At 40.6% G+C, this 21,970-nt stretch overlaps 2 protein-coding genes across 3 annotated transcripts in view; one reads left to right on the top strand and one right to left on the bottom strand.

The window, feature by feature from the left end:
* Nucleotides 1-1,219: 1,219 nt before the first annotated feature.
* LOC110215976 (uncharacterized) lies at nucleotides 1,220-21,479 on the bottom strand. Of its 2 annotated transcripts, XM_078148486.1 has the most exons (5): nucleotides 19,945-21,479; nucleotides 5,994-6,102; nucleotides 4,844-4,948; nucleotides 3,830-3,952; nucleotides 1,220-1,698 (listed from the first exon to the last, which is right to left on the bottom strand). In XM_078148486.1, exon 1 carries the CDS (start codon nucleotides 21,477-21,479, stop codon nucleotides 20,562-20,564), a length of 918 nt encoding a protein of 305 aa, XP_078004612.1. In that variant the 3' UTR covers nucleotides 1,220-1,698; nucleotides 3,830-3,952; nucleotides 4,844-4,948; nucleotides 5,994-6,102; nucleotides 19,945-20,561. The 2 variants fall into 2 exon arrangements, with proteins under 2 accessions (XP_078004612.1, XP_078004613.1); XM_078148487.1 differs by lacking the exon at nucleotides 4,844-4,948.
* The window catches only part of GALNT7 (polypeptide N-acetylgalactosaminyltransferase 7), a 195,179-nt gene continuing 194,665 nt past the window's right edge, over nucleotides 21,457-21,970 (top strand). Inside the window, 1 exon segment of the mRNA XM_078148485.1 lies at nucleotides 21,457-21,582. Coding sequence (XP_078004611.1) covers nucleotides 21,457-21,582 — 126 coding nt within the window.

Raw genomic sequence — 21,970 nt, 5'->3', positions numbered from 1 at the left:
TAAAATCTCGCTCTTCATCTAAGCCTTCTACAAATCCTACAGGGAGATGCCTGGGGTTTAATAATAATAACCAGAATTTGCAGAATGCCTTTAAGATGTTTCACACACAAATTCTCACATCATCCTTATGAAGTACTATCAATCCCACTTTAGAGTTGCGAAAACCAAGGTTGTAGCTAGTCAATAAAAGTGACTCCGGAAAAAAGGTTCACAAAGAAATCCAGGTAATTTTCAAAAGAATTTTTTTTTATCCCTAACAATTCATTAATTTAGTATTTATTGATCACTGGCAAAGTGCAAGGTATTACTTTGTATCTTTTGATAAATAATTTTTCTTTAAAATTCTGAATAGAACTTACTGATGTGCCCATTGTTATACCTTCTGTACATAGGGTATTAGTTGCTGTAATTAACTAGTTTACTAAGTAAGGAGTGTAAATGTTAACAGACTCACCTGAAGTCAGATGGTCAGGGCTTTTGTTAAAGGTAGGATTAGAATCGAATTACTTAGTCCCAATACAAAGATCTCTCTCAACCACTACCTACATAATAAGACAGTCTCCTAGCAGATAAATGGCAGGAACAAAGTCACACACATTTCCCCAGGAAGTTTAATACACACGTATTAAATGTATACATGTATGTGTATGAATATATACACATACATATAGATGCTGTTGAATGCAGCTGAGTATGAATTGACCTTGCCTGTTCCCATAGCTTTGAATTGCCTGAGGGCAATGAAACCAGTTGAAAGGAGAACTAAAAAAAATAGAAAAGAAAAGAAAAGAAAAGAAAAGAAAGCAGCCCCTTATTACAACCACATATTACCACTCCCCAGTCTCCCAAAACAATTTACATAACAGCTTCTCTAGGTCCTGTTCCCCATAGGACTCCCTCCCTGTTGATATGTATTTAACCCTGCCCCTCTCTGCCGTTCTTGGGTACTCTAGTACCTTGGTGCTTTGTGGTGGCCCCAGATTTCAATCCATTTTCTTCCATTAAAGATCCTACTTTTGGGGACAGCTAGGTGGTGCAGTGGATAGAGTGCTGGCCCTGAAGTCAGGAGGACCTGGGTTCAGATCTGACCTCAGACCAAACACTTGACACTTACTAGCTGTGTGACACTGGGCAAGTCACTTAACCCCAACTGCCTAAAACCAAAGAAAAAAGAAAGATCCTAGTTTTTCATACTTTGGTAGCATTCTTTATTCCAGGCTGAAAATATATACATATATGTATGTATATACATATATACACACATATGTATGCACACATTTATATATACACATGTACGATACAAGTGTGATTTCTAACTTTAATCATGCCTCACTTTAAGAAAACCAATTAAACAAAATCAGATAACTCAAAAGACTATCTGTGTGAACCAGAAGATTCACCACTTGGCAAGCTTTTTTAGACAGAAAGCCTTGTTCATAACTTTCAGAAGGACTTGTATTGCATAAATCAAGTTGCTGCTACTTATTTGGCAAGTATCATAGATTTAGGGCTGCAGGGGGTCTCAGAAGCCATGATCCAACCTCTCTATTTTATAGATGAAGAAACTGAGGCCCAGGGAGGCTGTGACTTGCCCAAGGTCCATCAGAGGTCCAAGCATGAGAGGTGGGATTTTAACCCTGGTCTTCTAGTTTCAGAGCCAATAATCTTTCCATTGAAGCACACTGCCTCCTGTGATCTCTAGAATGGAAAAGGAAATGGCCTAATAGTTGCTTGGATGTTTTCATTGTTAAGATCATCATCACTACAGTCTTTTTCCTTTTAATCCATGATTATAAATACTTCAAAAGATCTTGAGTGATTCACCATTATACATCAAAACCCTTCTGGGTCTTAGTGACTAGTCTTTATGAACTTCTGTAGTGAAACAGAGCTGAATACTGGTCTCCAACCAGTACCTGATGGATGAGTGTCTCAGAACTTGGCTAGGCCAGTCCTCCGATGATGAGTACACAGTCTATCACTGCTCCTGCAGGGAAAGTTTGTTTTACTTTGTGTTTTAGCTCAGAAGAAGTTGCCTATTGATCTGCCGGCATTTCCACACCATGATGAAGCATGGAGTATGACTTTGGTAAGGGGTATTTGTGAATAAAATATGGCAACATTATTTTTGGCAGGGTATAAAAAGAAGAAATTGGGACATAGCTGTTCTTTAATGGGCTGAAATACCTAATGAAAATGCCAAATGTTCCTTATTTATTACCTTGAGGGAATAAAGTATTACCTGGGTGGGGTGTGTGTGTGTGTGTGTGTGTGTGTGTGTGTGTGTGTGTGTTTTGGAGGGTTGGGACCTATGAATTTACTAATATAGGAAACTCCCAATGAGGAAACTAGCTCTACCAATACAGATTTGCCACCATTCTGCAAAGTTGATTGGAGTCTTGAGAAGTTACGTAACATGTTGAATGTCACAGAGTCACAAGCGTCAGAGGAATGACCTGAATTCAGGTTTTCCTATTTCCAAGGTCCACTCTCTTTTCTCTTTGCCATATTGCCTCAACCAGGGAGGAGTTTGACAAATGAAAATGGTTTAATTGGGTCAGATGGTTGAAGTTTTCTCACTTTTGGCTTAATGAAATGAAAACCTATATGTAATAGAGGTTCAATTAAATTCAATAAATATTTATTAAGTGCCTACTGTGTGCCAGGCACTATGCTAAGCACTAGGGATACAAATAAGAAAAAGAAAGTCAGCCCCTGCTGTGAAGGTTGTTTTTTTCCTATATCATCATCTGATGTTTTACCGTGTCAATACTAAAGTGAAATTTTTGTTTATCTTAGCAAGTATTTTGAAATATTTTAATAAAGGGCTGATGCTGTGATATGTATTATCTTGTTCTTTGAGAAGGCAATAAATAAGGCTTTTAGGGCAACTAGGTGGCACAGTGGATGGAGCACTGGATTTGGAGTCAAGAATACTCATCTTTATGAGTTCAAATCCAGCCTCAGTCATGTACTAGCTGTGTGACCCTGGGTAAGTCACTTAAACCTATTTGCCTCAGTTTCCTCATCTGTAAAATGAGCTAGAGAAGGAAATGGCAAATCACTTCAGTATCTTTGCCAAGAAAACCCCAAATGGGGTCACAGGGAGTCTGAAATGACAGAGGAGGAGGAGAAGAAGAAGAAGAAGAAGAAGAGAAGAAGAAGAAGAAGAAGAAGAAGAAGAAGAAGAAGAAGAAGAAGAAGAAGAAGAAGAGAAGAAGAAGAAGAAGAAGAAGAAGAAGAAGAAGAAGAAAGACTTTAACTGGGTGCTATAAAATCAAAAAAGACAACATTTGTAAAATGCCTAGCACATAGTAAGCTCTATGTAAATGCTTATTTAAAAAAAGATTCAGATCAGTCACTCTGATAGATTTAAAGTCATAGTTCTCAAACTTCTTGATCTTGGGACTTCTTTACACTCTTAAAAATTATTGAGGATCCCAAAGAGTTTTTGTTTATGTGGGTTATATCTATTGATATTAACCATATTAGAAATTAAAATAGATATATTTTTAAAATATTTAATTCATTTTAAAATAATACTAAACCCATCACATGTTAAAATAAAATATTTGTATGAAAAACTATATTTTCCAAAACAAATAAATTTAGTGAGAAGAGTGGCACCATTTTACATATTTTTGCAAATCTCTTTAATGTCTGGCTTAATAAAAAACAGCTGGATTCCCATCTCTGCTTCTGTATTCAATCTGTTACGATATATTGTTTGGGTTATGAAGAAAATCCAGCCCCAAACAGATATGTACAGCAGTTAGAAAAGAGAGGAGTATTTTAATATTAGTCAGTATTATGATGAAAATTTTTTTACCTTGAAGACTCCCTGGAAGGGTCTAAGGGACCCCTATAGGGCTGTGTGCCACATTTGAGGACTGCTCATTTGAAAGAATGTCAGTATTCTTCTGGTGAGCTCTAAGTCACAGAACATCACACTCTGCAAAGAGACAAAGGGACAGGTCATCCAAAGGGTTATGGAGAGACATACCATGGATTAAAAATAGACTGCAGCACGTCACTGGCGACAAACTTCACACAAGAAGCAGCAGGGAAGGAGGCAGGCCAGCCAAATGACAGATGTAAGGAAAGGATACTAGATGGAAAGAAAGTCTATGTTTCACACTGATCCCAGCATAGTTTTAGAAGAGCTAGGCTTCAGCTGCAGAATGAGACATACATTTTTGAACATGGTAAATGTGCAGATTTGGGGTTTTTTGTGTTATTTGTTACAAGGAGTATGTGTGTGTGTGTGTGTGTGTGTGTGTGTGTGTGTGTGTGTGTGTGTGTGTGTCCCCAAGGGGTGGAAGAAAAAGAACCTAGCAATAGTGTTGCCAAAAAAAAAAAAGAGAAAAGAAAGAAAAGAGGATCTTGTAGGACAGCTTTAAAAATCATATATTAAATTTATTATACGCTAAAGCAAGATGCATGTAATAGAGATGTGTGGTTTCACACACAATCCTCCTTTTCTATTCAAGTTTCTACATGGAAATGTTCCAAAAAAGGTTTTTCGGTGCGCGTGAAGTTGAGAATTTTTTAAAAAGGTAAAAGGCAGATTAAAAAACAATTAAGGAAAAAATAAGGATACATATCAAGTGAAAATGAGGAGCTGGAACAAAACTGCATTATGCTTCAGGTGATGTCATAAAAAGTCAGTTCTGCAATTACGATTTCAGGCAAAGCAACAATAAAAGCAGAAAGTGTAATGAGAGATAAGAGGGAAACGTACAATATGTGCAAAGTCACCTCAGACAGTGAAACTGTAACACCGTTTAATATACATGTGACATACAGTATTTATAACAGGAAAAAAAATCTATCAGGTTCTTACCATTTTGTTGTTGTTATTCAGTAGTTTTTCCAATAATGTCCAACTCTTCACGACCCCATTTGGAGTTTTCTTGACAAAGATACTGGAATGGTTTGCCTCTTCCTCCTCCAGTTCATTTTATAGATGAGGAAACGAGGCAAACAGGGTTAAGTGACTTGCCCAGGGTCATACTACTAAGTGTCTAAGGGCATATTTGAACTCAGGAAGACGAGTCTTCCTAATTCCAAGCCCAATGGTCTACTCACTGCACCACCTAGCTGCCTTGTAATCCTGTCCCATTTTTTCTCATCTATTGAATGCGAGATTAAAAATGTACCTGTCTTTTCTGGTGGAAACCTTTGGCAGTCTGGTGAAGGCTATAGACCCCTTCTCAAAATACTGTTTTTCAAATGCATAAGATAAAATATATAGGATTACACAACCAAAGGGTTAGTTACAACTAAAGCTTCGATCTTTTTCTCCTCCAAGTTCACAGACCCTCTGAATTCCATGGATCCCAAGTTCAGAAACCTTTCTTGCAAGTACTTACAGCACACAAACCTTAAGGTGGAGGGCTGTACACTGGTGGAAGCTATTATTCTCTATGGGCTCTGATATCAGTCCATTTGGTGGCACTTAACCTCTGAGTAAAATTATCCCCATGCTACAAGGGAAAGAGCCCTAGATTTGGGGCCAGAGAGCCTAGGTTTGAAGCCAACCCTTGACCCTTCCCACTTCTGTGACCTTGGACAAGTCACGAACATCTCTGGCTCTCAGTTTATTCATTTATAAAATAAGAGCTCGGCACGATGACCTCTAAGGTCCCTTCCATCTCTAAGTTAACAATCCAATGTTTTGGGCTTGATAAGCCTGTCTACTTCATAAGAGAAGGTGGCAACTGCATGCCTTCTCTCTCACCTCCCTTATGTGTGTTGGAAGGGGTGAGTAGGGTGGGGACTTTTATTGTACTGTGCTGGTGGCAAATACTGAAGTTCCTGGATTATCTGGCTGTGGACAACAAACAAGAGAAGAATACCACAAAGGCGACTTGGGTCTTTCCACGTCAGGAGGGAACCTCTGACACAAAGTTTATGTATTGTATGTTGTAAACATATAATGAAGCAAAATCATAAAGCTCTACGCCTGAAACATGCAGAACATTATTTCTTACCTACTGAAGCGGGTAGAACTGTGAGGCTGAGTAAATGGGGACAAAACACGGATGGTATGAGTCATCTGAGTTGGGAGTCATTTCTGGGATGAGGCACAGGGTCGGTTCACTTAAAAAAAAAAAAGGAAAGAAAAAATACAAAGCTGGTGAGTAGATCCAAGTACATCTAGGTTTTAGAAAACAAAGAAAGGTTAATCTTCTTGGGACTAATCCGAGTTGCTACCATGAGTAAGAGCTGATGAGTGATAACACAATTACCATCGTTTAGCCAAAACACTGCGGTGGCTAGTCCTGGATGCTCGACAGAGCATAAGAACAGGAAGGCTGAGCAAAGAATCATACCAACAATCCACATACCAAACCAGACAGAGCATGCTTATGATTGATTAATCAGAGCACAATAACCAGAACGAAGGGAGAAAATAAGACAGCTAAGAGACTAGGATTTCCTAAATTAGAAGTCAGGGCAGGAATAACGAACATAGGGGCCTTCCCAGGAAATGGCATTTCTCTTTTTAAGAGTCAGGAAGAACACTGAAAGCCCCAAAGAGATAACTTTTGAAAAGGGCACAATTCCTTTGTGCCTGTATAGGAAATGACTTCACAGAGACCACAGATGGGGGATTAACAGGAGTTAGCTCAGGTAAGGAAACAGATGATAGAGAGAGGCTCTGAAAGGAACAAACCGAGCAAAGCTGGGACAGAAGCCAAAGACAGGCCAGGGCAGGGCCAGGTAAGGGATGCTGGCATGAACTGAAACAGATTTGTCTAGATAGAAGAGGTCTACCAAACTGACAGCTTCCTCAGGGCAAAGATCATGATTTTTCTCCTCGTTTATTCACGTTCGTATTCCTCCGAAGTCTTACCACACAAAACCATGGAAAATTTTATCTTATGTTTTGCTTCACTTTAATAAAATTTAGTATGTAAAAAAATACATACTTATAAAATAAGATAAATTACAGGGCAATTATTTCCACAACTTCCTTAAATCATTCAGCCTGCCAGTATGTTTAAGGGTTTCTTTACAATAGGTAATTAGCATTAAGAGCTTACCTTTATATTGTGCTTTTAGAACCCTCTGAAGGTAGGTGGTGCAAATATTATTACCCTAATTTCATAAGTGAGAAACTGAGATTCAGAAACTTTAAGTAACATCCCTAAGGTTGCAAAGTTAAAAAGCGTTAGGGCTGGGAACTGATGACAGCTGGTCTGACTCTAACCCCAGCATTGTTTCGTAGAGACTAGGGGTAGAAAACTTTAAAGTATTTGAAGCAATTGGTAAGTTGAAGATGAATCAAAAATAAAGATTAAATTATCTCTGAAAAATATGATATTAGTCAATCAGGAAAAAGAATTCCATATACCAAAATCAAATTTCTAACTTTACTTGGAAGTCCTAATTTATGGCTTACAGTGGAGTCCCAGCAGAGCTGTTAACTGAAAGAAAGCAACCAGGTCTTTGGCCTAGAGCAGGGAACTTAAAGGGCCCCAGTGACAGAACTGTCCCCTTCTTATAGGCAGCCACATCTTGGGGTTACCCAAACCATCCCTCTCTTCCCCCCCCAACACATGCTGGTAACAATCACCCCAGGTGCAAGAAATTGCTAGGTATGTCCCAGTGTTTGGGGACTACCTTCCAAAAAGGACATAAAAATTAAAAAGCAAGCTTCAGTGTACTCTGTAGGTTACATTTCTGCAAAACTGAATTACCTAAAAAACCAACAACAGTATTTTGAGTTTCTACAAAGAAAAGTACTACACAAAATCAAATAAATAGCATTTCTTTGACTCTCCAACTGGTCATCAGAAATAAAGCCCCAAACCTAAATAATGAAAAAAAAATGTATCTAGCTGTTCTGAATCTAGTTACCTTAGGAGACCGAGGGAAACGCAAAAATAATAGGCGTTGAGCACCTGATAAGAGGCATAATGCTGTAACAGACAGAGCATTGGACCAGGAGTAAGGAGCCCTGGGTTCTGGCCTCTGCTGTGCCACAAACTAACTATGAGACTTGGGCAAGGCCATTTCACACCCTCTGGGCCTCAGTTTCCTTCTCTGAAAAATGAAAGGTAGATAGTGAAAGCTCTGCAGGCTCCAAAGACTCTATGAAATTACATTATGAGATCCATTCACAGAGAAGAGAGTCTGGTTCTCAGCAGTATGGTGGGAAATGAAGCGAAGAAATAACAGCATTCTCAGCAAAAAAATGTGTTAAGGTAGTGTTTTAAGACTACATGACAGTTTGAGCAGATAAACCATCATTTTAGTGAACAGAGAAATAGTTACCAACAGCAATCAGATAGTTCTCATTCTGTGGCAGTTAAAAATGTTGGGTAGGGAGTCAGGGAAAGCCCTGCCACCATTTAAATTATTTCTTTAATAATAATGATTAGTAAGTAACTTAGTAAATAGACAGCTAGGTGGCATAGTCAATAGAGTACTCGGCCTGAAGTCAGGAAGACTTGTCTACCTGAGTTCAAATCTGACCTCACTTACTAGCTGTGTGACCTTGTGCAAGACACTTAACCCTATTTGCCTCAGTTTTCCCATCTGTAAAATGAGCTGGAGAAGGCAATGGCAAAGAACTCCATAATCTTTGCCAAGAAAACGCCAAATGGGAGTTGGACAGAGAGTTGGACATGAATGGAATGACTGAACAACATCCACAAAAAAATTAGTGAATAAAATCAATGTCTATGAAATTCTTATTCTTTCACCTTTTAAAGAATAATGCATTCTTGAAATGCATTTAAAGAATATACAGGCGCAGCTAGGTGGCACAATAGAGAGAGCTCTGGCCTTGGAGTCAGGAAGACCTGAGTTCGAATCCCATCACAGACACTTGTCACTTAATTTGTGTGACCCTGGGCAAGTCACTTAATCCCATTGCCTCACCAAAAAAAAAATTAATATATATATATATATATATATATATATATATATATATACACATATATATATATACATATATATATACATATACATATATATACACATATATATATGTGTATATATATATGTATATATGTGTGTATATATATATGTATGTGTATATGTATGTGCGTGTGTGTGTATATATGTATATATATATATGTGTATATACACACACACACACACACACACACAATAATAATAATTCCTTCTAAGGAATCAGAGGATCTAAAGCTTTGAAACTGATAACCCCCCCAAAAAAATTAGAGAAAATAAATTTTTAAAAAGTAAAAAAGAGGGGGCAGCTAGGTGGTGCAGTGGATAGAGCACCAGCCCTAAAGTCAGGAGGACCTGAGTTCAGACCTGGCCTCAGACCAAATACTTGATACTTACTAGCTGTGTGACCTTGGGCAAGTCACTTAACCCCAACTGCCTAACCCCCCCCAAAAAAAAAGTAAAAAAGAGAGTTTTGGCAGATGGATTCCAAAAGAAAAGCCAAGGCTCATGTTAAGTTGTCCAATACATTAGAATCAGTGACACAAGAACCTAAGGTCTTTGTTCTAAGGTCTAGTCCTCAAAGCCTCTGTCCTATGCTCTTATCTTATACTTATCCTCAAAATTATCACTTACTATATCATTTTATTTAACATCTCTGTAATAACAAAAAAAAGTCTGAATATACTTATGTACACTTTCTTTTCCCTAAATCAATAATACAGGATCACTCTGGGTTATGAGAGGCAATATATACCTGTCAATACAAACTTCTGAATAGTTACTGGTAAATTTATAGATTTAATATGATATTCAAATTTCATAAATTTCTCAAACATATACTTTTGTTTTCAAAACTCACCAAAAACTCAATCAAGGCAGGGGGGAAGGGTCACAGAATCATAGATCTAGAAATGCAAAGGGACCTTAGAGGCCATCTAATTGTACCTCCTTATTTTACAGATTAGGAAATGAGAGCTTGAGATAAGGTCAGTAACATGGCCAATATCATATAAGTAGTGAGGTGCAGAGCAGTTTCCAACCTTATGGTGAAGGCCCCAACAACAACAGGAATTCATCCCAGCTGCATATAAGAATGGGATTCTTCCTGTGAAGGGTATCATGGGAGACATAGGTAAAAAAGAAACGTCTTTAAGTGAAGCTTATAATAGCATTACTTTTGTAGTTTTCCCACATAAAACAAAACAAAATTGAAACCTCCAACAACCACAGGGCCATAGGATTTTAGAGATCAAAGAGATGACTTCCCTCCTTTTTTCAAAGTCCAGCTCAAATATCATCTTCTCCATGGAGCTTCACTGATATTTCAAGAGGAATTCTACTCAAATTACCATGGCAATTTATTTGTAACACACATTTATATTCAAATCTGTTGTCACTCATCAGTCTATGGCTACAGATTCTCTGCTCCCCAGAACTGACAATTCCATGCCCACTATTTTGATTTTTGAACACACTACTGGCTTATCCATCAGTTTTTTTCTTCTTGTCATCTCTCTTATGCACACTATCATATTCCACTTTGGATTATGGTTATTTTTGCATATTTCCCATCTCCCCTTCTATAAACTGCAAACCCCATGAAGGCATGGACTCTGACTTTTTTTTCTTTTCTTTTCTCACAACACTTGGCAAGAGAAATGTCTTACACAAAGTAGATTTCAGTGACTGAATACTGTTGAATATATTTTCCAGATAGGGAAACTGAGGTTCAGAGAGGTTGAATGATTTGCTCAATATCATTCAGCTAATAATTAGTACCCAAACCAGGATATCTGCTAGACTCTTCCCTTGACGATAACTGAGAGAAAAGTGAAGAATAAGGAAAGAGAGAAATATCATCATTGTTGTTGTTGTTGTTGTTATTGTTATTAACTTTGAAACTGGGTCTGCCTATCTCATCCAGGCTAGAAACCCATTCATGGGCCCAGCCTTACCACTGATTGGCACTGGAGCCTCTACCTGTCCTATTTCTGACCTAGCCTAGTATGCTGCTCCTTAGAACACCTAGTGGGTCCTTGCCCCCAGGGGCTCACCTTATTGGTGTTGGACTTAGTTCAGATACCTGATCAGCTTCAACCCAACTGTAACTCAGAACTCCCAGACTCAAGCAATCCATCAGCCTCCATCTCTTCAGTAGCAGGGAAATGCTGCTACCACATGCATTACCACATATTATATATTCTGTTTTTTCATGTAAGCCTAGATTCCAGTAAATTATTACTCTGAGTCAGAGGGTCACAGAATATTGGAGTTGGGAGGGGCCATAAGAGGTCATTTAAGCCTACTTGTAATGGAATGTCCTGTATAGCAAGCATCACAAGTGGTTATTCATTTTCTACTTGAAGATATCCATTAATGGGTGATTACTACCTCTAGAAGCATCCCATTTCATATCTGGACAGCTATTAAGCTTTTCCTTTAATCTTATGGAAATCAGCCTTTCTGAAATTTCAACACATCTCTTCTAGTGACAAACCTTGGCTGGGTGGGGTTGGGGGTGAGGGAGCCAAAACAAATCTAATAACCAGCAGTCACTATACCAGCTAGGTCATTTTTTCTCTAAGCTAAACAATTCAAGGTCCTTCATCATGGTCTCCAGCCCCTCACTCTTCTCCCCCTGATCTGTCAAACATCCTTCCTAAAATGTGGCCCCCAGTACTGAACACAGTATTCCAGGCAGGGTCTGACCAGGGCAATGTAAAGCAGGCATTAAAGAATGATAGATACAAAGTGGGAAGGGACTCCAGATGTCATTCAGTTCTAGCCCCTCATTTTGGAGATGAGTAATAGTTTGAAAAGTTAAAACACTATATAAGTGGTTGGTTTTTTTTTTTTAATTTTTGAAGCGACAGAGCTAGGATTTAAATCCAGGTCCTCTGAATACAAATCCAGTATTCATTCTAGTGGCCCACGCTGCCTCTTATCTATTGGCACACCTGAGATGACAAGCACACTCTTAGGGCTAATGATCTCTGGATTCCTTTCTAGGCTTAGCTGGCTCTAAAATAGGTGCTCTTAACCTGGAGTCCATGAATAGATTTCTGGACATCCATGAACTTGGATGGGAAGGGAAAAAAAAATCACAATTTTATTTTTACTTATTTTCTCAAACCTCAAACTAAATTTTAGCATTTCCTTCAGTTATGAATACAGGCAACAAACCATGGCAGTACTAGAAGTACCTGTGACTTTATCACCAAGAGAAATCAGATCTTTTCATATCCTATTACAGTTGTCACAGCAATCTCAAAATATCATTTATGCTCGTTATTTTAAAATTACTACCATTGTCAGACCCACCCCTAGATAAACTCATCACAAATTTAAAAAAGTTAATAATTATATTTAAATATTATTTTTCTTTGTGATCCTCTGTATTTTATTTTATAGATTTAAAAACATCACTCTGAGAAGGGGTCCACAGGCTTTACTGGGTTCCCTAGGCATATATGACATAAAAAAGGTTAAGAACTCTTGTTCTAGAGAGATAGAGATAAAAATCCAGATACAAATAGACATAAAGAAATATAAATAAAGATCTAAATGGACATAGTGGGGGAGCTAAGTGGTACAGCGGATAGAGTGCCAGGCCTGGAGCTAAGAAGACTCACCTTTCTGAGTTCAAATCTAGCTTCAAACACTTACTACCTATGTGACCCTAGGCAAGTCACTTAACCCTGTTTGCCTCGTTTTCCTTGTCTATAAAATGAGTTGGAGAAGGAAATGGCAAACTACTCCAGTATCTTTGCCAAGAAAACCCCACAATAGGGCCACAAAGAGTCAGACATGACTGAAATGAGGGAACTGAACAACAAATGGACATAGAAAGCTATATCCTAGGCAGCTGATTGGACGGACAGATTAGGCTGGATGGGATTGAACTGGGGAAATGTCACAATGCTTTCAATGATCCCAAGCTATTCAATGCCCAAACCCCACTTCTTTATCTTCAGTATCCTCAACATGATGACATATGACTGAGAATCAAGGAATGCTCTCATTTCAGAGGAATCAGGATTAAAAGTTGTCTGAAGGCCAAAGGCAAGTTTCATGATGGATTTAAGTAGGTTACCTCCTATTATAAACTTGCAACAAAAGTAGAACACAAGGAAATGAGGGCCTGTGTTCAATCCCAGGCTCCACTGGAATATAGATCTAAATCTACAATGGAAAGGGAGTAAGCATTTTCAGAGTGCCTACTTACGTGGCACTGTATTAAGCGCTTTTACAAATATTGTCTCATTTGATCCTCCGACAACACTTTGAAGTAAGTGCTACTACTATCCCCATTTTACAGTTGATGGCGGAATGGTTGAACAAGTTGTAGTAATATCATTGTGATAAAAATGTGGGATTTGAACTCAGCTCCTTTGATGATAGATGATCATAGATTTAGGACTGGGAAAAATCTCAGATGCCACTGAATCCAATTCTTTAATTTTATAGATGAAGAAACTGAGGCACAGAGAGACTGATCCAACTTACCCAAGGGTCACACATTTAGCAAATATCTAAACCAGAATTGAAGACCAGGTCTTTCTCACTCTAAGCCCAGCATTCTGTCCACCGTTCCGCAGAGCAGCCTCCAAAATTAATATGCTTTCCAAACTACTAGCGATGATAAGAAAAGGAGGTGGGTTAGTCATGTAAAAAGGAAAGAAAACTGAAAAGAAATCCTAAGTACTATGTTGGTAACCCTGAAATATTAAAAAGAACCAGTGGAAGAGCTCCAGGATGTTGTGAATTACTCCGTAAAGCAAATAATAATCACCCCCTAGCTTTTTCTTTCAACTGTTTGTCATCATTTCTCTAAGAAAATATTTTCTCATCTATGACTGTGGCTTCACAACACTTGGACTCTAACACTGCAGTCCCTGACGTGTTTGCTACATGAGAAAGCAGAAATGGCATTAAAGAAAATGAAGACTGGAGAAGCAGCTGGACCACAGCAAATAAATGGAGGCAGAGGAGCTCTGTATTAGAAGCAACACAATTCGGAAGGTGCTAAATGATCACTTCTCAAGATATCTGAAAGAGGGGACAATAGCTGAGCATTTGGATAAAAACCAGCAATGATGTTATGACCAAAAAAGAAAAAAAAAGGTATGATTTAGAGGACATCAGTAACTATGAACCCTGCCGAAGTTGGGAGTCATGAGTGATCTGGGTTTAGATCCTGCCTCTAACAAGTAATAGTTGTATAATCATAGTCAAATGACTTAAATTCTTAGAGCTTGTTTCCTGATTGGTAAAACGGAGGTAATACCATCTGCATTATTTACCTACAGGACTATTGTAAGCATCAGTGATCCTCAAACACATCCTCCCTCTTCTTGCTCAGTAGGTAATCTCACCAAATATGTCACTGAAAAAAATTGAGGCCATCTGTCTCAGGCTCCCTCTTCTCTCTCACCACACTGAAAATCACTCAAGTGTCATCATTCATTCTAGCCTCCTTTGTTCCAGTCTGGCAGATAGAGGGGCTCTTGCCCTGCCAACCCCTCTACTTGGGCCCTTGATCATATTATCCCCTCCAGTAGATTGTCCTTTCAATTAATTTCTCTGTCTAGTTTTCAAACTCTCTTTATCCACTATATCCCTATTGCTTAAAAGCATACAAAGATCTCCTCCAACATTAAAATCTTTTCACTCCATCCTGTTATTCCCTCAAGTTAACATCCTGTATCTCTTCTCCAAACTCTTGGAAAATGCTGTCTATTCTTTTCACCTCCACTTTCTCGTCACAGAATTCTCAACCTTGTGTAATTGCTTCCAATCTTATCACTCGATGGAAACTGCTGTTTCCAAGGTTACCAATAATTTCTCAATTGCCAGATCTGGCGACCTTATCTCAGGCCTTATCCTTCTTGACCTCTCTATAGCATTTGACACTGTTGACACTCTCACTGCCCCAGGTTTTCCTGGTTCTCCTCCAGCTTAACTCTTCCTTTACAAGATCACCATCTCTGTCACAACTACATGAAAAGAGAGATCTAAGGACTGCCTTGGGTTCTCTCCTCTTTCTAGTCTCTTCTCAAGAGCACCCTGTTGACGTCTTCAGCTCCCAAGGGTTCAATTCCAGTCACTGTGCATACAGCTCACAGGCCTGCATATCCTCACCCCAGGTTCTCGATTTCTAGTCCCATATCACCAACTGCCTATAGGGCATCTCCACCTAGATATTAATTATAATAATAACTGATATAGATCACATGTGTGATATATGTATATGTGTATACAGATAAATAGATAGTACTTAAGGTTTGCAAAACCTTGTGACATAGGTGCTATTATTAACCCCATTTTACAGATCAGAAAATTGAGGCTGAGAGAGAGGGTAAGTGACCTACCCAGGGTCATACATCTAGAAAGTGTCTGAGCCAGGATTTCAAGTCTAGCACTCTATCTACTGTGTAATCTAGATGCCTTAAGTTTAGCATGTCAAACATTGAACATTTTATTTTCCCCTTAAACCCCACCCCACCCCCACCTTCCAAACTTTCCTATTTCTGTCAAAAGCAAGTTTGAAAATTCAGAACCATTTTTGATTCCTTGGTTTCCCTCTCTACTCACATCCAGTCAGATGCCAAGACTTATGTAGCACACTACATATGGTGAAGTTCCACGTAGTCACCCCCTTTTGCCCGTGGACAGCCACTACCACAGTTCAGGCCCCCATCACCTCTTGCCTGGATTACTGCAATTGCCTCCTAACTGTTCTTTCCCCATCTCATCTCTTCTGTCTCCAATTCACCCTCTGGACAGCCATGAAATTGATATTCCTTAAGTCCAGAACTGACCATGGGCCTCTCCTACTCAAGAAGCTCCAGGGGTTCCCTATTGTCTCTACGACCAAATATAAACCCATTGTTTATCAGTTAAAGCCTTCCACAATTTCACTACAACCTACCTTTCTAGGCTTACTTCACATACACTAAATGCCTGCTAACCTGGCCCACTGGCTTTATTCCACACATAACATTACATTTCTTATCCTAGTGCCTTAGCGCAGGCTGTCTCCCATAATGGTATCACTCCCACCTCACCTCTGCCTCATAGAATCCATTGTTTTCTTCAAAGATATAAGCTACTTGAGGACAGGCACTGTTAAAAATTTTTTTTTTTAATTTCCTGAGCCTAAGGTCTGACACATAGTAGACATTTAGGATCAAAGATTTAGAACTGAAAGGATTAGAGTAGGAACTTAGAGTTCTAGCTCTTCATTTTACAGATGAGGAGACTGAGGCTCAGAGAGATTAAGTGACTTATCCAGGGTCACACAATATCTTAATAAATGCTAGTTGAATTAATGAATTGAATGAAATATCTACAAAATGCTTTGTGAACTTTAAAGCAGTATATAAACAATTACTAACATAATAAAATAGGAAAATAGGAGGAAAGGAAAGCTTCTACAAAGCTTCCAAAAAGGATATTTTATAGCATGTCATTTCTTTACATTCACAAAACTGATTGAAAGGCTCAAAGAATATAAAATCCTACTGTATTTTGTTGCTGTTCAGTTGTGTCTGACTTTTCATGAGCCCACAGACCATGAGGTTTTCTTGACAAAGGTACTGGAGTGCTTTGCCATTTCTTTCTCCAGTGTGTCCCCATTTTACAGATGAGAGGCAAATAGAAGTTAAATGACTTGCCCAGGGTCACAGAGCTAGTAAGCATCTGAAGCTATATCTGAACTTAGATCTGAGTTTTGACTCCAGGCCCAGCACTCTGTTGACTGTGCCACGTATTTTATTTGGTTGAGATCTCCTCCAAAAGGCTCTTCTCTTACAAGGAGTCTTGTATACTAAGATCACAAAAGATTCCTTAACACAACAACAATGGAATAACTTTGCTCCATGAGCCTCTGATTATTAATATGAAGTGAGGCATAAAACAATGGTGCTCTGTCACTGACACGGTTGATGTTCAGAACAAAGAACTGAAGGGGAATTACCTGCAGGTAGAGAGGTGGACCGGCCCTGAAGGAGAAATACAGAACAAGAGACAGAAAGCCCATCCACTGCACTGGCACCCACGTGATGCGAAATTGGGCAGACTCCCCGTAGGAGACTTAGGGGAGGTTATGAACAAGAGTTGCAGAGGATGAGAGGTCATGGGTAGATTGTGATATGCACCAATGGAGAAAACACACAGTAGGCAGTTAGCGGATAGAGCACTGGATTTGGCGTCAGAAAGAACTGAACTTGAATCCTACCTCAGACACTTATTAGCTGTGTGACCCTAGAAGAGTCACTTAACCTCTGTTTGCTTCACTTTCCTTGACTGTAAAAAATGGAGATGATAATAACATCACCTACCTTGAAGAGTTGTTGTGAGAACCAGAGATAAAATGTGTAAAGTGCTTTGCAGGAGGCACCATATAAATGTTTGTTGTTCGGTCATTTCAGTCGTGTCTAACTCTCCACGATCTCATCTGGGTTTTTTTTTGGCAAAAATACTGGAGTGGGTTGCCACTTCTCTCATCAGCTTATTTTACAGATGAGGAAACTGAGGCAAATAGGGTTAAGTGACTTTCTCAGGGTCACACAGCTAGGAAGTCTCTGAGGCCAGATCTGAATTCAGAAAAAGGAGTCTTACTGATTCCAAACCTGGCACTCTATCCATTTTGCCACCTAGCTGCCTATATAAATGCTAGCTATTAAGTCATCTGTCATTTGTTCAGATCCAAGCATTGGTTTTGTTTAAATTAAGATATACCTACCCTAGGAAAAAAGATGACTCTGATCAACTAATCAATCAATGAGCATTTATTAAGCAACTACCAGGAACTGGGGATACAAGGACAAACATTGAATGCTCCACCTGTTTGATCCTGAGAAGCAACGTGTAAGGACATAGCTAAGTTTATACAAAATACATACAAAGCAATTTTGAGGGAGAGGCACTAGCAGATGGAGGATCAGGAAAGGCCTCAGGTAGGACGTGGCACCTGAACAAAGCTTTGAAGGAGGAGAGGGATTGTAAAAGACAGAAGTGAGAAAGGATTATAAAAGCATGGGGATGGGGATAGAATACCAAATATACAGTACACGTAGGTGAATTTGTCCGCACTGTAGAATGTATGAAAGGCTGTAATGTGTCATAAACCTGGCAGGGTGGGCCAAAGCCAGTGTGAAGGGCCTTAAACGCCTAACAAGGGGAGTTTGCATGTTTCATAAGGGCAATAGGGAGTCACTTGAGGGGGATGGTGCTGTGATGACAACTGTGGTTAAGGAATATCACTTTGGTAGCCATGTAGAAGATGACTTAGAGACTGGAAACAGGAAGACCAGTTAGGAAACCATTGCCACAGACCAGGCAAGGAGAGGTAAGGAGGGCCTGACATAGCCTAGTGACTGTGCAATGGGGGAGATGTTCCCAGGATCGTAGATCTGAAAGTTAAAGAGATTTCTGAGGTCATCTAGTCCAACTTCTTCATTTTATAGATAAGGAAACTAAGGCCCAGGTTGAGTGACTTGCCTAATATCATTCAAGTAGTGACAGAGCTAAGATGGGCACTCCAGTTCTCTTATTCCCAATAACAAGACTTGGTATCAGATAGGACATCCTGAGTGAGGAAGAATGGGTAGTTAAGGAAGATACCAAGGTTGTGACTCTAGATGAGTGGAAGGAAAACAATTACTTCAGTAAGCAGTAGGGAAGTTCAGAAGAGGGGTGAGTTGGGGGGAACAATAATGAGTTGTTTTGGTCATATTGAGTTTGAGATGCCTGTGAGATAGCCAATATTACTAAAGCTACTATTTAAAGTATTAAAGCTACAAACTACACTAACTTTTGAGACATTCTTACTGTGGTTTGCTGGTTTTTCTGTCATGTCTGACTCTTCATGGCCCTATTTGGGGTTTTCTTGACAAAGATACTGGAGTGGGTTGCCATTTCCTTCTCCAGCTCATTTTCCAGATGAGGAAACTGAGGCAAACAGGGTTAAATGACTTGCCCAAGATCACACAGCTAGGAAGTATCTGAGGCTGGATTTAAACTGAGGTCTTCCTGACTTCAGGCATTCTAATCCCCTGCACCATCTACCTCTTTGAGACATTCAGTACATGCTTAATAAAATGAATAATCTTACAGCCCAGTACTCACACCTTTCTTAATATTGCTTTATTTACACATGGCAGTATTTCTTGAAAAAAAATTTTTTTTTGTACTGTAGATACTTTCCAGAAATGCTTTCTCTAAATCCTACAAGGGGAGGGGATTAAATGATTCAGGGGATTGGTAATGGGATATGTAAGCCTTTAATTTATGGGTCACCAGTTCAAATGTACCTTGAGTTCATAGTAACCAAAGTCGATTAGTCTGACAGTTGGTATTCTATCTCAGTTTAGTTCCAAGTGGTACCAGGTTTGAATTTCTTAACAGCTCCAAGTGAAATCTCCACTGAAGGAACCATTGTGATCATAAATGTAAATTGAATGACATTCTCACTTGAACAGGTGACTTATAGAGATCTGGTGGGATTATGGAAAGAAACCTGGACAACTAATAGCAAATGTTGTGAGTGGTACAATTTTGGTTTGCATTTGGATTAAGCCAAGGGTAACAAAGGCTTTTAAAAATTCAATTACCTCCAAAAGTAAGAATTCCATGGATTTGTGATTCTATTTTTTCAGACATCCCCAAAATGCACAAAATGTAGAGGGATCCTCCCACAATCTTATTTGCTATTGCAAATTAATCTAAGCAATCTGGAAGACATTTCCACATTTTTTTGGTTTTTACTATAAGCCTCAGTATGCTGCAAGCCTAGTAAAAGGTATTTACTTCTGATTCCCTAATCATGTAAAAATGTATCAGTCTACTAAAACTTTGATGTAAATGAATGCTTTCTCTCATCACTTACAGAACACCAGTCCTCTAAATGAACTGACCTAAAATTTCACCATTGCCCCAAGCCTTAAAACGTAAGTTAAAAAAACAAAAATTCATTTAATTTAAATTAAAGTAAATGTAAACAGAAAAGAGGTCTACCCGAATTGTCCTCGGGTCTTTTTTGTTGTAGTCATTGTTGTTTCTGCAGTCTGCTAAATATGGGACAGAGCTGTTTGCCACTTTCTGGTATAATAAAGATGACAGCTTGTGCAGAAAGCAGAAAGAATATTTCCTTAGGGTGGAGACATTTGGTGTAATATTTACTGAAGGCCTGTAAAGGAACAGATAAAGGAATGCCCCCCATTACAGATTTGGTCTCCTAAGCCTTTCAACAAGCAAATGGAAAAAAAAAAGTTGTAGAAACGAGGCTGGGGATGGCTAATAATTGGTGAGAGGGGGACTGCAAAAGGGAGGTTAGAAAATCATTTCTCTGTATAAAAACGTAGTCAAGTTCCCAGACTTGCTAAGTTTCAATATTACCTTTATTTGCTGAGTGAAAACGTGACATAAAAAGAAAGGAGGATGGTGGAACACATAGACTTGCTTCTATCTCACTCATGAAAAAGTGAAATACCAGGTTTTACAATTGAGCCTCTCCAGCCAGCACAGGCAGTCTCATATTTGCACAACTCACCTGGGCCTTTCAGTTACAAATCCACCTCCTTAAGGAGCCGGGTGAAAAAGCGAGAACAATCAATAAGAAAAAATCCTCGGGGCTATAAATCAGCCACGTGGAGCTGCTGCCGCGGCAGCTGCTCTAGACTTCCTGGTTTTAGGTCTTCCCTGCTGGGGTTTTGGGGCGCTGGGTTACTATAGGGAAGGTCATAGCCCAGAGTGGGCTCGCCCTCGATATTAAAACAGGGGGAACCGAAAACCAATGGCTTCCCTCCTAAGAAGTTATTAATAATCCTAAGAAGTGGGGTAGGGTGGGGAAAGGAGGGGGGAAGTTTGTGTAGCTTTGAGAAACTCAAAAGGCGCGGGGCTAAGGCTGTGTCACAACCAGACGCCAAGGAAAGAGGAGTTGGGGTGGGGGGCAGAAGGGGGCCGGGAGAGCGGGGTGCGTGAGGCTGGGGAGTCCGCCCGCTAGCTAGGAGGGAGGGTCGGCTCTGCACGGCGGAGAAGGGGGCTGGAGGCGAAGGGTCGAGGGCGGACAGAGCTTGGCACTGCTCGGGAAGGAGGTTGGCGGGGGCGCGTGAGCGCCGAGCCCCGAGAGTCGCGTTTGTGGGGGTTGGAGCGGCGGAAGAAAAGAATCCCGCGAGCCAGAAGCTAGTAGAGGAGTTGGTGCTCAGAGCCCGGGGAAGCAGCTGTAGCGGCGGCGGCGGAAAAAGAGTTAAGGGAGGAAGGTGGAGAGCATAGGGGAGTTCCGGATCTGGGAGCTGCCAAGGGCAGGCAGGGAGTGAGCGGGGAGGGCAGCAGCGGTAGCGGGGGAGGAGGGAGGGGGAGGGAGGAGCAGGAGGAGTGCAGCCCGAGGAGCTGGGCTGGAGGAGGGAGAGGGGGTGGAAGGAGGAGGGAGGGAAAAAGCCGTGGTGGTGGCAGCGGCGGCTGCGCTGGGGCTGGTGTGTCTCCCGCTGCTGCTGCTGCTGCTGCTGCTGCCGCCGCCTCCCGAGGAAGATGAGGCTGAAGATCGGGTTCATCTTACGCAGTTTGCTGGTAGTGGGAAGCTTTCTGGGGCTGGTGGTGCTTTGGTCATCCCTGTCCCCCCGGCCTGACGGCCTGAGCCCGATGAACGGGATGAGGGTGAGTGACCCGCGGCAGGGTGGAACCTGCAACTTGTGCGGGGGTACCGTGCGTGTAGGAGGGTGGGGAGGGGTTTGGGGGGCTCTAGGAAAGTGGGTGGCTGTCCGCCGCAGCTCCGCAGGTGGTGCTACTGCTGCGGCCGTGGAGGCGGGGGTGGGCAGCTCCGGGGGTACCCAAGTCCCCCGTAGCACCCCTCCCTCCTAGCACACCCAGGCGGTGTGCAAGCATCGCCGCCTCCTCTCGGCCCTGCCCCGCCTCCCTTATTCCCCCCCACCCCCCACCGCTTCCCCGCCCCCGGATTTCTCTAATGACACCGGGAGCTGCTGCTGCAGGAGTAGCGTCCGCCCGGGCAGCCTAGCTGGAGGAGGGGTGGGGGGTCAGGGCAAAG

The sequence above is a fragment of the Phascolarctos cinereus genome, unplaced genomic scaffold (assembly GCF_003287225.1).
Source record: "Phascolarctos cinereus isolate Bilbo 61053 unplaced genomic scaffold, phaCin_HiC Scaffold_9;HRSCAF=440, whole genome shotgun sequence".
Taxonomy (NCBI): domain Eukaryota; kingdom Metazoa; phylum Chordata; class Mammalia; order Diprotodontia; family Phascolarctidae; genus Phascolarctos; species Phascolarctos cinereus.
The sequence above is the reverse complement of the archived record's forward strand: the minus strand, read 5'-3'. Positions and strand labels throughout refer to the sequence as shown.

Coding starts and splice junctions, on each gene's coding strand:
- LOC110215976 (XM_078148486.1), bottom strand. CDS start 21,479: ATGAACCCGATCTTCAGCCTCATCTTCCTCGGGAGGCGGCGGCAGCAG.